Source organism: Haliotis rufescens, unplaced genomic scaffold (assembly GCF_023055435.1).
Source record: "Haliotis rufescens isolate VD_foot unplaced genomic scaffold, xgHalRufe1.0.p SCAF_3, whole genome shotgun sequence".
Taxonomy (NCBI): Eukaryota; Metazoa; Mollusca; class Gastropoda; order Lepetellida; family Haliotidae; genus Haliotis; species Haliotis rufescens.
In genome coordinates, this window is record NW_025964001.1 from 33710629 (window position 1) to 33723407 (window position 12779).

The following is a 12779-nucleotide window of genomic DNA, read 5'->3' on the forward strand; positions in this document are numbered from 1 at the left end:
AAAGGTAGAGATCATCGACGTGAAAATTATGAAAATATGCGGGAAAGACCCATTTTAACCCCTGCTCATAAAATGGACTTGTCCGACATTGTCGCGGTCGGATTATATTTAATACGGGTAAATATTTTTAAAGCGAGTAATTTTTACTAAGATCCTTAAAGAGACTTATGTAATGTTGATATCTCATATAAGAAAACAAATTACTCGTGGTCGTTGTTTGTCGTACAATAAAACACTGCCGGGAGAATAAACCACGAGGGGTGAAGTGTTTTACTGTACGATAAACAACTTCCACTCGTCGTTTATTCCTTAAATAAAACAGTTGCAATTCTATATTTTGCTTTGTACAATGTGTTCCCGCTTTTGTTCCGGTGGTCACTGGACTTGCCTTTGCATGTGTTTATGACGGATGCCACCGATAACGCAGGATACACTCACCTCCGCCCCTCGTGGTTTATTCTCCCTGCAGTGTTTTATTATGCATCGTTTATGTGTTAAATAAATGTCCCTACTGGGCTTCCGTACATCAGGCTTTATAAAGGAACATCTTTGGCACGTGCCTGTTCCTTGCTGTAGATCTGGCTGGGGTATACGTACAATGAACATCAAGGTAATTCACACTAACGATATTTTGTTATAAATAATAATAAATTATACGCGGTGATAGTTACTCAGACACAAAAGAAAAGGGGTTTAGAATATAAGAATAATTTTTAAAAATAGGTTACAAGATTACCTGCATTTAAAAACAAATATAAACTCTAGACGAAATGCATATTATTCAACACAATAGATTAATTTCAATCAAATGTGCTCATTCTCCCTTCTCGACTCTAGAGTCCGATAATTAGTTCAAGATAAAGAATATATTCATTGTGATAGTGCTCTATGTCGTCCTGATTCCGCTGTGTGATTTGACAGATGTCTGCGATGACTTGTGTCTCATAGGGGACTTCAGCGTCATTCTGTCGACTTGGGACATCTCAGACTACGGCTTAGTTAATAATATGGCTCTGAAACACTTCATACTGACGGGGTGAAAAATGAATAGTCTTGTCAAGTGGAGAAGACGTTTCTGAATGTCACTGGCTATTTATGTCTAATAAAGATAATGCCAGTTCTGTAGCTTAATGGTATAATTATATGAATTCATGGGTAAAGTTTAGGGTAGAGGGCGTTTCCAGATACATTTTCCTATTTTGCCTTGTACAATGTGTTCCCGTGTTTGTTCCGGTGGGCACTTGACTTGCCTTTACATGTATTTATGACGGATGTCACCCATGATGCAGGATACGCTCACTATTTCGCGATCTCTTGGCATCGTCACTTTTTTATAGGGATTCATAAACACATACTTATGATGTTGTCAGAATCGTGCAAGGGATTCTTAGATATTGCTTATGATTATGTTTGGGTTTTTTCTTTTACGCCGCACTCAGCAGTAACCCAGCTATAAGACGGTGGTCCGTAAGTAATCCAGTCTGGACCAGACAATTCAGTGATTAATATCATGAGCATCGATCCACAAAATTGGAATCGATGACATTCATTAACCAAATCAGCGAGCCTGACCACCCGATCCCTTTAGTCGCCGCTTACGACAAGCATAGTCGCCTTTTACAGCAAGCATCGGTTGCCGAAGACCTATTCTACCCAAGATCTTCACGGGTCTACAGCAAAACGAAATGGTGTAATCGTTTAAAGTGTTCTCAAAGTGAACATAAATACATAAAATACATAAAAACGTCAACGCCAAAGAATGATCAGTCTTGATTATCTGCCGAAAGAGATTACTTTGGGCGAGAATTGGTGAAAATAATAGGAATAGATCACTGAAAACCAGTGATGAAAATCCGTTCATGTGACTGAATATTTGTTTTACATCTGTCAGACTCGTGCTTCCTTATTACCCGATGTCTTGAGATTCTGTAAGGGGTTCTTACCATGTTGTAGGGTGTCACAGTATTTTTGGCGGCCCTGACGGGGGTCCAGTGTCTGCCAGCCTTCGCCGAATCCGGAGATCAGCTCACGGGAACAGCCGTCAAGTGCAAGACGTGCGTCCAGTTCACTAGAAAAGCTGGTGCCGACCTTCTCAACGTCATTCTCAGTAAGGGCGTCTAGGTACAGTTATACTTGTTTCAAAGTTCACATCTGTGGACCTATAATGTCTCTCACATGAAGATTGAAGAATCTTGAGGATAAAATAATCATGGTTAAGTTTAGGATTCATACATGCAACTTGTTTGTTGCAGACTCTGGGGTCGTTGGTTCCTGTACGGAACTGTGTGCAGCTCTGAGTGACAAGAGTCAGGCGGCCATGTGTGGACGCCTCTGTAACTTTGCCGGTATCAACGCGTTTATTCAGCTCTTTGTGAAGTGAGTGAAACCAAGCTACACAGTCTGAGTGTGTGGGTGAACAGAAAAGTGTGGTTGTATGACGGAATCATTACACAACGGAGCTGAGTACGATGTGTGCTAAATCAGGTTTACAACTGATACATCATCAGGACACCGTCTCTCCTCCCTCACCGGCCTTCCATGGAAAAACACAACTTTCTTATTTTTAAAACAAAACACGAATGTTTAATTTCTAATGTAAGGGGTTAATAGTTTTTTGTGAAGGGATATTTCTAGTCACAGAATTAAAGCTACATTTCTAAACCCTTCCATAGCCCGTTGTAAAATGACCCGGTCCGAGACGGCGACCTCAGTGCTTCCAACCCTGTTTGTCTTGGAATCGCCATTTGTTAGCACTGCGTGGTAGGATAGATTTCTGTATACTGAGTTCTATCTCGGATAGATTTATGCACTACACCCGACGACAAATTTGCCCCTTCAGCCTTCAGTGGTAGCAATGACGAAGATTTCACTCGCTTGGAAGGAATTTGAACGGTTAACGGTCAAAGGGAGACAACTCAATCATCGGTTTCATGCTCTTATTTCAGACTTAGGTAGTTAGCTAAGTGTACCCTGAGTGGATACGGATGTGGTTTCACTGACGATTTCAGTTTTATTCGGGTTTACACGGTTTATTACGTAACCTGCATCGATAAGACTCATTGGATTTCCGGAGCCGTGATGTTGGTGGTCAAGGGGAAGAAACTTTAATTCTGTTTACCGTTTGCTAAACAAACTTACCTCCCTTTGAGACAAGGGACATGACTCTTGATTTGTTCCACGCGATTATCTCCCTTTAATTGAGGGCACACGCCATATGTGAAGTTTTAAGTGAGACACTGTGCAGAGTTAAAGACAAGGGAGTTAACTCTTGTACAAACACGATTACCTCCCTTTGACCATAAACAAAACCACTACCACTTCGTCATTTGAAATGGGGGGTTTTCAATACCAAATCCATTTTTTGTAATAAAAAGATTAGCATAAAGGGAGAAGAATATTCAAATATGCACGCTGAGTTATACTTCACGTAACTGAACCAGTTTAGTGGCAACGGTGATATCGAAGATTAACGAAAGTGTCACTTGCTGGGATTGGCCTTGTTATGCAAGGTCAAAAAGGGATAATTAACGGTTTCATGCACTAATCTCAGTGTTTTGTAATTTGAGAATACATGATTGATTGACGGTCACGGGTGTGGTTTCATGGGCCGCGCACGGACAATTTCGTTTTTATTCGAGTTTACTCGGTTTATTCCGTTACCTGCCTACTACATCGATAAGAATCATTGGCGTTGTGGAGCCTTATGTTGGTGGTCAAAGGGAGGTCACTTTTAATCCTTTGCTAAACAAACTTACCTCCCTTTGAAACAAAGGGGCATAACTCTTGAGATGTTCTAGCCGATTAGTTCCCTTTGGTTGAGGGCACACGCCGTGTGTGAAGTTTTAAGCGAGACACTGTGCGGAGTGAAAGACAAGGGAGTTAACTCTTGTACAAACACGATTACCTCCCTTTGACCATAAACAACCACTACCGACTACCCCTTGGTTATTTGCAATGGGGTTTTCCATACCAAATCCAATTTTGTTACACAAAGATTCGCATAAAGGAAGAGATAATCATACACGCACGCTGAGTTCTAAATCACGTAACTGAACCAGTTTAGTGGCAACGATTATATTCGAAGAGTAACGAAAGTGTCACTCGCTGGGAAGGGGCTTGTTATGTCAAAGGTCGAAGGGAGACAACTCAGTCAACGTTTTCATGCACTAATCTGTGTTTTGTAATTTAGGAGAATACATGATTGATTGACGGTCACGAGTGTGGTTTCATGGGCCGCACACGGAGGATTTCAGCTTCATTCGGGTTCACTAGGTTTATTTCTTTACCTGCCTGCTACATCGATAAGAATCACTGGATTTGTGGAGCTGTGATGGTGGTGGTGAAAGGGAAGTAATCCGGTTTACCGTTTGCTAAACAAACTTACCTCCCTTTGAAACAAGGGACATAAATTTTGAGATGTCCTGCACGATTAGCTCCCTTTGATGGAGGGCACACATTTTAAAGTGAAACACTGTGTTGACCTAAAGGCAAGGGAGTAAACTCTTGTACAAACACGATTACCTCCCTTTGACCATAAAAACCACTACCAACTATCATGTGGTCCTTTGCGATGTGGGGACATAGGTAGCTGAGTCATGTATGGTGCCTCAATTCGCTGCGTCCCTTTTCGCTTGTCAGAAATATCTGATTGTGGGTTTGAATCCTGGTTCACCTCGATTATGTTTCTGGATTTGTCAGCGCAATTGCTGTGCCCTTGGGTTTCACCAAAGTGGTAAACATCTGAGACATGCATCACTTCAGGCTTTCCTCCTACATTAGGCTGATACACCATGATATAACTGGAATTCTGTTCAAGGCGGTGTTAAACCCAACATGCTCACTCCTTTGGGATGTCTATTTTTTCCATTTCCACGACAGAAAAGCTATTTCTAAACATGCAGAAAGGACATACCTCATACAACTGTAATTTAACTGTGTATTTAATGGCTCATTAAATCTCATATACATCACTGTTGAAGATTATTTTCAAAAAAATGTGTTTTCTGCATTAAAGTTTGATATTAGATTGAATAACTTGAGACTCAAGCCGTATGTTTCAGCATTGTCATGTCAGCGACCTTACTGTCACAACGGTCCTAAGCCTGTATAAAAGCATGTTAGTTTGATTGTCTCAGACTAAGATCCTTTTGAATGACAGGGACTGAAACAGAAACTCTTATTTCTTCTGCAGGGCTAACTTAGATTCATTCTACTTCTGTGAACTGCTCACCATGTGCCAAATCTTTGACCGTGGTGATGCCCAAATCCGAAAGCTCTCCGTCACCCCATCCATTGGACCTCAAGGTATGTACGCCATTTGTCAGGGATACATTAGTCTCTGGAGGGACCAACTCATGTGTATTACTTTTCAGTTGGAGTCAAAAATACCTATAGGAGATAAACCTTCCGTATATGATCTTGGTTGATTGATTAAATGCTAATGTATGTTGTGATTGGTAACTGCGCTGGCATCAGTGAATGTCCAGAACTTGTTTAAGAAATAAGGTTTGCTCTACCCCCATGTGTAGTGTAATAAAGTATAGTTTTGCCCTGAACTTTTGTAGTTAAATCTCGAGGATGCTTGTTCTATAAATGATAACCTTCCAAAGGTTTGTGTACTTACCACCAAAAGAAATGAATACCCTACATGTTGGTTAATATATGAAGACTTACTCATATTCAAGAGATATTAGATTGGTTCGATGCACAAACTAACATACTGGTATTTCGTGTGAACTGATGCTCATTCATGGATCCATGACTCGAGATGCACCATGTGTCTTGTTCAGGATTAGGCTGTAAAGTTTGTCGTGTTACCACAGAGTGTCTTTATTCTTATCACGATATGCTGCACGTGATATTGACTGATTGTTGGGTTTGTCATTAATTGGTACACATTGGAAACATCTCTTCTTAGCATACATACTTTTCTATATGTTTATAGTTCATGTTTCTTTAGGCTGTGAGTATATATATTGAAAGAAGTGCTTCGTCACAAGTTTGTCCTGACCAAAAGTAGTAACATGTCATCAGTTGCCTACATAAACGTCCATATTTAAATATGGAATTATTGAATTTTGTTTGTTTGTTGTTTAACGCCGCACTCAGCAATATTCTAGCTATATGACGGCTGTCTGTAGATAATCAAGTCTGCACCAGACAATCCAGCAATTGACATCCACGCAATTAGGATACGATGACATGCATCAACCAAGTCAGCGAGCCTGACCACCCCTATTATTTAAAGATATCTTAGAATACATCTGACCACTTATACTTCGTTTGATTGTAAATGGATTTCCGTCATTGGAGACAACATTTGGCTTTTCTGTAGATTATTGGATTAAGCTGAAAGGTTTTGTAGCTGTTGTTGACAGGGATCATATATTTCTTAAAAATCACCTAAACAAAGCAGGACCTTGAATGAAAATGAACATGCACAAGCAGCCTCTGTTTTGCACAAAACATAATGCTCAGCATTGGAGATGATGTCCTTAGACAAAATAATTGAAATCAAAGAAACTGAATTGTCTGAAACTTAGCAGTTTGGTTATGTGTAGAATCAACTGTCATGCTTTGCCTTAAGGCTGTTTTTTTATCTCCTGGTTTCGGATCTGGTTCCTTGAAGGAGGCTAAATAGGGTTAAGTTACATAGACCAGTCAAAATCAAGTCCTCCCAAAAGCAGTTTTTGTTTGATTATTCATGAATACTGATTTGTTTCTTCAATATGGTTCAGGCAAGAGAACAGTTAGCTACTCCTACACCTCCGACAACGGGACCGGAGCTGGAGAAGTAGCTGTTGTTGTTCAGCCACCCAGTGGACTTCCCATTGGTAAGTCACCATGAATCAACTGTCCTCGGAAAATGTCAGGACACATGGACAATACATTGCATAGTGTCTGCACATTTAATCATAACAGAGATGTGAGTCAGTTTGGTTTTATGCCTAATTTAGCAGTACTAGGGCTGGTCAAAAAGTTCTAAGCCTAACAAACATAACAAACAATTGTGGAAGTGTTTTTCATTTCATTTTTCAACATAACCTCCCTGCTTTTCAATACACTTCTCATATTGATAGTCAAGCTTTTCAATTACAGTCAGGAAGAAGTTTTCTGAAGCCACCCTTAAAAACCCATTTACGGCAGCTTTGAGGTCATTGTGGGGTTTTTCAGTTAAGGAAACAGGTGGAAATCACTTGGTGCCAGGTCTGGTGAGTATGGAGGGTGAGGAAGCTCTTCAAACTCACATTGTCGCACAGCAGCCTTTGCAAGTCGACAGGTGTGAGAAGGGGCATTGTCACGAAGTAGTAGAATTCCAGCAGTCAGCATTCCTCACTGGTTTTCTTTTATAGAATCTCTCGGGCGATAGTAGGCATGGTAATTGTCTTTTGACTTTCTCAGTAATCAACAAGCATCACACCCTTTGCATCCCCAAATACAGTGGCCACAACTTTCTTCACTGATCTTGAAGACGTGAATTTCTTTGGTGTCAGCATGGTCAGAGAAGTGGAATGGTGCCATTCCATGGATTGACGTTTTGACTCGGGATCATAATGGTAGACCCATTATTCATTTCCCGTTACTAATCTCTTTTTCTTTTTGAATTTGACGGAATCCTCCTTAATAAGCTCTAACTTTTCTCTGGCAATGTTACTTCTTTTTTCCTTAAAATCAGAATTTAGAAACTTTGGCACCCATCAAGCAGACATCTTATTCATCTGTAAATGTTCATGAATAATAATGTCAATGATCCATGGCTTAGACCTGGGGTGTTCCTGAAGTTCAGCAATGGTAATACATCTATCTGACAGTAAACAACTTTTTATCTCCTTCATCTTAATCTTCATTGATGGAAGTTGACGGACGTTCAGACCTAGGGTCATCATCAAGGCTTGTTCTCCCAGCCTTAAACATAGCTGCCCATCGTTTAACAGAGGTATAGCTAGGGCACTTATCCCAATACACTTGTGACATGCGGTCATAAATTTCTTGGGGAGTACTTTTCTCTAAAGTCAAAAACTTGATGGTTCTCATTCTTTTCCATTTCTGTGTCCATTTAGACCCACATCACATTCAACTGGCTGTGACTAATATACAAACGGCCTCAACAGACCAAATACACTTGCCATGAACTACTCAAACAATGTACTACATTGACTAGTTCACTTTATTATGGCCCATATTTGAAAGTTAGTCAGGCTTAGAACTTTTTGACCAGCCCTCGTATTCCAGCAATATCATGTGCTGTACACAAGAATTAGGCTTCACCTGTTGTTTACATGTATTGAACAGAACCTGGCATTTCTATACAACACCTGTTGTTTAAACGACACATGATGTAACTTTACAGGTGACAGTTTCTTCATCCAGAGGTCACCGCCAGGCACCTACTCCAACAGCTTCATCCTCATGGCCAAGCCTGACCCCCACTGTGACCCCAAGAAGGGACCCTGTCGAAAATGGTCACCTGGACACTACAAACTCAGTATTGGTAAGTATTAATGTGGAGATAGAGCCACATATGCATGAAATATGGTCTTACTTGGTGTTTGCTTTTAGATCAAACCATGTGTTAGTAAAGGAAGAAAAAGCTTGAATACATTAGGTACCACTTGGACTCCAATTGTACATAAACATTATGTAACATAGGATTTCCTTCCATAAACCCTGCCAAGGTTAGATAATACTTCTGTTCTTAATTTAAAGAGGGACACATCTCAAGGGAGCATTTATTGTCTGTAGCAGGAAATAATTAGTATCAAAATCGACTCATTTTCTCTTGGATAATGTTAATGGCTTGACTAATATACATAAAAATATTTAAGTTAGCAAAGTGTTTTTGATGACCCGTCTCACCCTGACTGACTACATCTTAGCCAGTCTGGTGATGGTCACTCTATAGTTACTATTGTTAGGACTTTGGGGTCTCATTTCTAATTAGTATTTAGTTATCCACCAAACTTATCAAATACATTCTTTCCCAGATGTATGTTACGGCAAGTGCGGCAGCGGCGACCCACACAGCAAGATCTACGACACCCATGATGTCAATTTCATCATCACCTCCTAGACATCTCGTATTTGTACAGAGCAATAAAGATGCAAATATGTGTCTCTTGTTTCAAATTTGTTTGTAAAAGACACCAATCATTTTGGAAGGCTTGCAACTTACGAACATAAAATGACATCCATATGGTGATTAGGTTAGAATAGGTCCCAGGTAACCTGGGCTTGTTGTTCGAGGCGGCAAAACTATCAGAAACATCATTATTGGGATCTTCTATACACACCTTTGTAAAACAGTGGTTTTAGATACTTTCAGGGGCTACCAATCTCAGAAATGTATCTTTTTTATTATGGCGAAGGAAATTTTTAAGGACTGAAACGCATCATTAAATTTGTGACGGTATGTGCAAGTAAAGGTCAGACATCTTTGGGTAAAAATCACGAAAAAGAGGCAGTTAAATACATAATACTTCATGCATATCAAATCATACGTTGATTAATTAGGTTACAGGTAGAAATAATCAAGTTCATAAAAATCATGTGTGCAAATATCACCTCACGTGCACCAAAGTATTGTTTACATCATCTGGACGGCACTGCTGACGTCATTCAAATCTTAAAGTGACATATTGTTTGAATGATGTCACACTAGAAACATCATAGCTGAAGATTGTTGACGACATTTTTCTAAGACGGAGTTCATGATCAGTGTTTGTTTCTATAGGGGAGCTCAAGAGGATTAAAAATAATGGGTAATAAAGAAATTAGTACCCTCGCATGTGTGTCATACTGATTTTATCAAACTTGTGTAAGAATTAATGTACTACCCTGGCTCTCGCTAGGAAAATCTAAGAATTCTGACACTCGTTTTGTAAAATCAGTATAATGGACATGCTCATATAATCATGATAATAATCTATATAAAGTGATTGGTAAGACCAAAATGTATTTTTATATGACTGGAGGGGAAGTGTGAAGTTGTATTTGAACTGGATGCAAATTTTTAGCACCATGGACCTTGAAATGTCTGGGGACTTGTTTAAAAGTTATCGACCCCCCAAGACATAATGTAAGCTGACAAGAACCTTCAATGAACACTGCCATGTTATTTTGTCAATACTACCCAGGGATGTAGCTGTCCTACAGGAGTGAGTAAGTGTTTTATGTCGCTTTAAGCAATATTCCAGCAATATCAGGGCAGGGGACACCAGAAATAGGCTCCACACATTGTACCCATGGGCACGAGAACCAGGGCCTTTGGCATCATGTGGAGCGAATGCATGTATCACTAGACAACCCCACCATCCCATGTCCTGAAGGAAATAATGTGGAATTGTTTCTCATCAACTGAGATATGGTTCATATATCTCACAAGCAAGACCCTGTTGGGACCAAGGTGGGACTAGGTCCTCACTACCCAGACTAAATGGTAGACTTGGTCAGGCTCCGCGACGTATCTGAAGATAATTGTGGATGTAAAATTCAATGACAGGTGAAAGAATTTCATGTTAGGTCCCCAGTAGCCTATCCTACGACTTGAATGATAACCTATACCGACAGAATCATGCATATTTTATAACATCAAGAAATGGTTTGTCTGGTCCACACTCTATATAGTTGCAATATTGCTGACTGTGGTGCAAATATATAACAACAAATAATGACAGTTGGAAAGGGAATATTCAGTCTGCACCACCACCTCTATACAGTTCTTTCAATGAATGGGCTCAAACCAAACACCAAGCAGCCCTTTAAAATAAAGCTGCAAAAGCACAGAGTGTTAAACATGTTGAACACATAGAAATACAATAGGGCAACACTCTCATTTATTTACACAAACACATTCACTCAAAACAATCTTACAATGTCGCTAAAGAAAACTGCCTCAGAATGACATATAAATAAGTCATTAATATAAAAATCAGTTCATAGTGAGGAAACAATTGTACTTCATTTACAGCTATGTCAGTTCAGTCAGTCTCCAGTCTTCCTCTAACACTGTCAGCATGCTGGAGTCAAACTGGTGGATATATGGCACCAACATATTTGATCTCAGTTTTTGAGAAATGTTATAAGTAGGTGTACTTTGCTCTAGACACTTATTTAACATCTTTCAAAAGAATACTCTTCTTGACTGTTGGGATTTCTCATGTGTGTTGACATTTATACACGAATGAGGCCACACAAACACATCTTATCAGATTCTGTTGGTGTTTATGACAACATAAATGTTCCAGTGTCCATGGTGACTAATCTGGCACCCTTCAGAGGATCACAATTACATGAATCACACAAATCACCTGAAAAAAACATTGAAAATATCTTAAAATTAACCATGATCATATTCACATCAATATACACTGATATAAACTTGTAAGTTTAAAACAGGATCAAACTCCAAGGGTACTTATTATCTGTGTAAAGATTAAACATTCATAAATCATGTAGTCATACATAAGGCATATTCCGAAAACAGAATGATTGATAATAGGAGTATTTTTATCTAGAAGATAGATAGTATCATGTAAGCAGGGGCGGTTGGGTAGCCTTGTGGTTAAGTGTTTGCTCACAATGCCGAACACCTTGGTTTGATTCCCGACATGGATACAATGTGTGAAGCCCATTTCTGGTGTCCCCAGCCGTGATATTGCTGGAATATTGCTAAAAGTGGCGTAAAAAGCAGTGTATTTATGCTGTATCATGCTCTGGACAGTTAACATTATAACATGAAATAAGGATATACAGATATACATAGTTTTAAATCCTTCTAACCAGCAACCAACACATCAATTCGCAGAAGTTTAGACCACTGGAACATTCACATCTTTTTGGAGGGGTGAAAGGTTGGGTTTGAGACTGTTGTTTGTTTGTTGTTTAACATTTTTAACACCGCACACAGCAATATTCCAGCTCTATGTTGTAAATCGGGTATGGAGCAGACAATCCAGTGATTGACATCATGAACATTGATCTTTGTCATTGGGATACGATGACATGCATCAACCAAGTCGGTGAGTCTGACACTGATCCCTTTTGTTGCCTCTTACGACTAGCATAGTCGCCCCTTAGGACAAGCATGGGTTGCTGAAGACGTATTCTAACCTGGATCTTCACAACTTGTTTGAGACAGTGCCATCTTACCTTTATAATCACTCTTTCTTAAATTCTTCTGTCCGCACAGGTGTCAGACCGGACATTTGTACCTTTTCTATAGGCTTATTTCCTCCAACAGTGACCAACTGCATGTACTTTTGAGCTGTAAGGAGAATATTTAATGACAGATTAACTGTATGGTCACCATGATAGTCAATAATGAATACAGCCAAACTGACATATAGCATAAATAAAAGTATTAATTTTTTTTTAAATTATTTACATTATTAGTCATTTCATTTGACATAAAGACTGATAGAAATAGACTAATAATAGCAAACACTTTTCAATACGTTTTTCATTCATGACCATGCATTATTACCAAATATGTTTCCACATTGAAACTTACAATCTCTCTTTCTACTTACTACTTGTCAGGTTATCCCATTCTGGCGTTTCATCTTTCTTTTTCGACTTGTACACTTTATATACGACAATGCCTAACACGTTCCAAGCTGCAAGGAAATACAATGCGCTTTTCCAGTGTATTCGGCTAACTTTTGACGGATCGCCATATCTGTACCGTCTCATTTTTAGCAAAAACACAGACACGTGGTAAATATGTCAACAAGCTGGAGGAAAACCGGAAGAAGACCGTAATTGTAAGAACACATTTCATT

The 12779-nt window shown here is 39.4% G+C and overlaps 1 protein-coding gene and 1 long non-coding RNA gene across 2 annotated transcripts; one reads left to right on the top strand and one right to left on the bottom strand.

The window, feature by feature from the left end:
- Positions 1 to 541: 541 nt before the first annotated feature.
- LOC124119800 (countin-3-like) lies at positions 542 to 9110 on the top strand. Its single transcript, XM_046482447.2, has 7 exons — positions 542 to 610; positions 1954 to 2107; positions 2253 to 2376; positions 5192 to 5304; positions 6738 to 6833; positions 8351 to 8491; positions 8985 to 9110. The coding sequence occupies exons 1-7, from the start codon at positions 599 to 601 to the stop codon at positions 9068 to 9070; spliced, it is 726 nt and encodes a 241-aa protein (XP_046338403.2). The 5' UTR covers positions 542 to 598; the 3' UTR covers positions 9071 to 9110.
- A 1705-nt stretch (positions 9111 to 10815) lies between these two features.
- Positions 10816 to 12759, bottom strand: LOC124119824. Its single transcript, XR_006858715.2, has 3 exons — positions 12528 to 12759; positions 12148 to 12262; positions 10816 to 11306 (listed from the first exon to the last, which is right to left on the bottom strand). It is a non-coding gene; the product is annotated as an uncharacterized LOC124119824 (long non-coding RNA).
- Between the last annotated feature and the right edge of the window lie 20 nt (positions 12760 to 12779).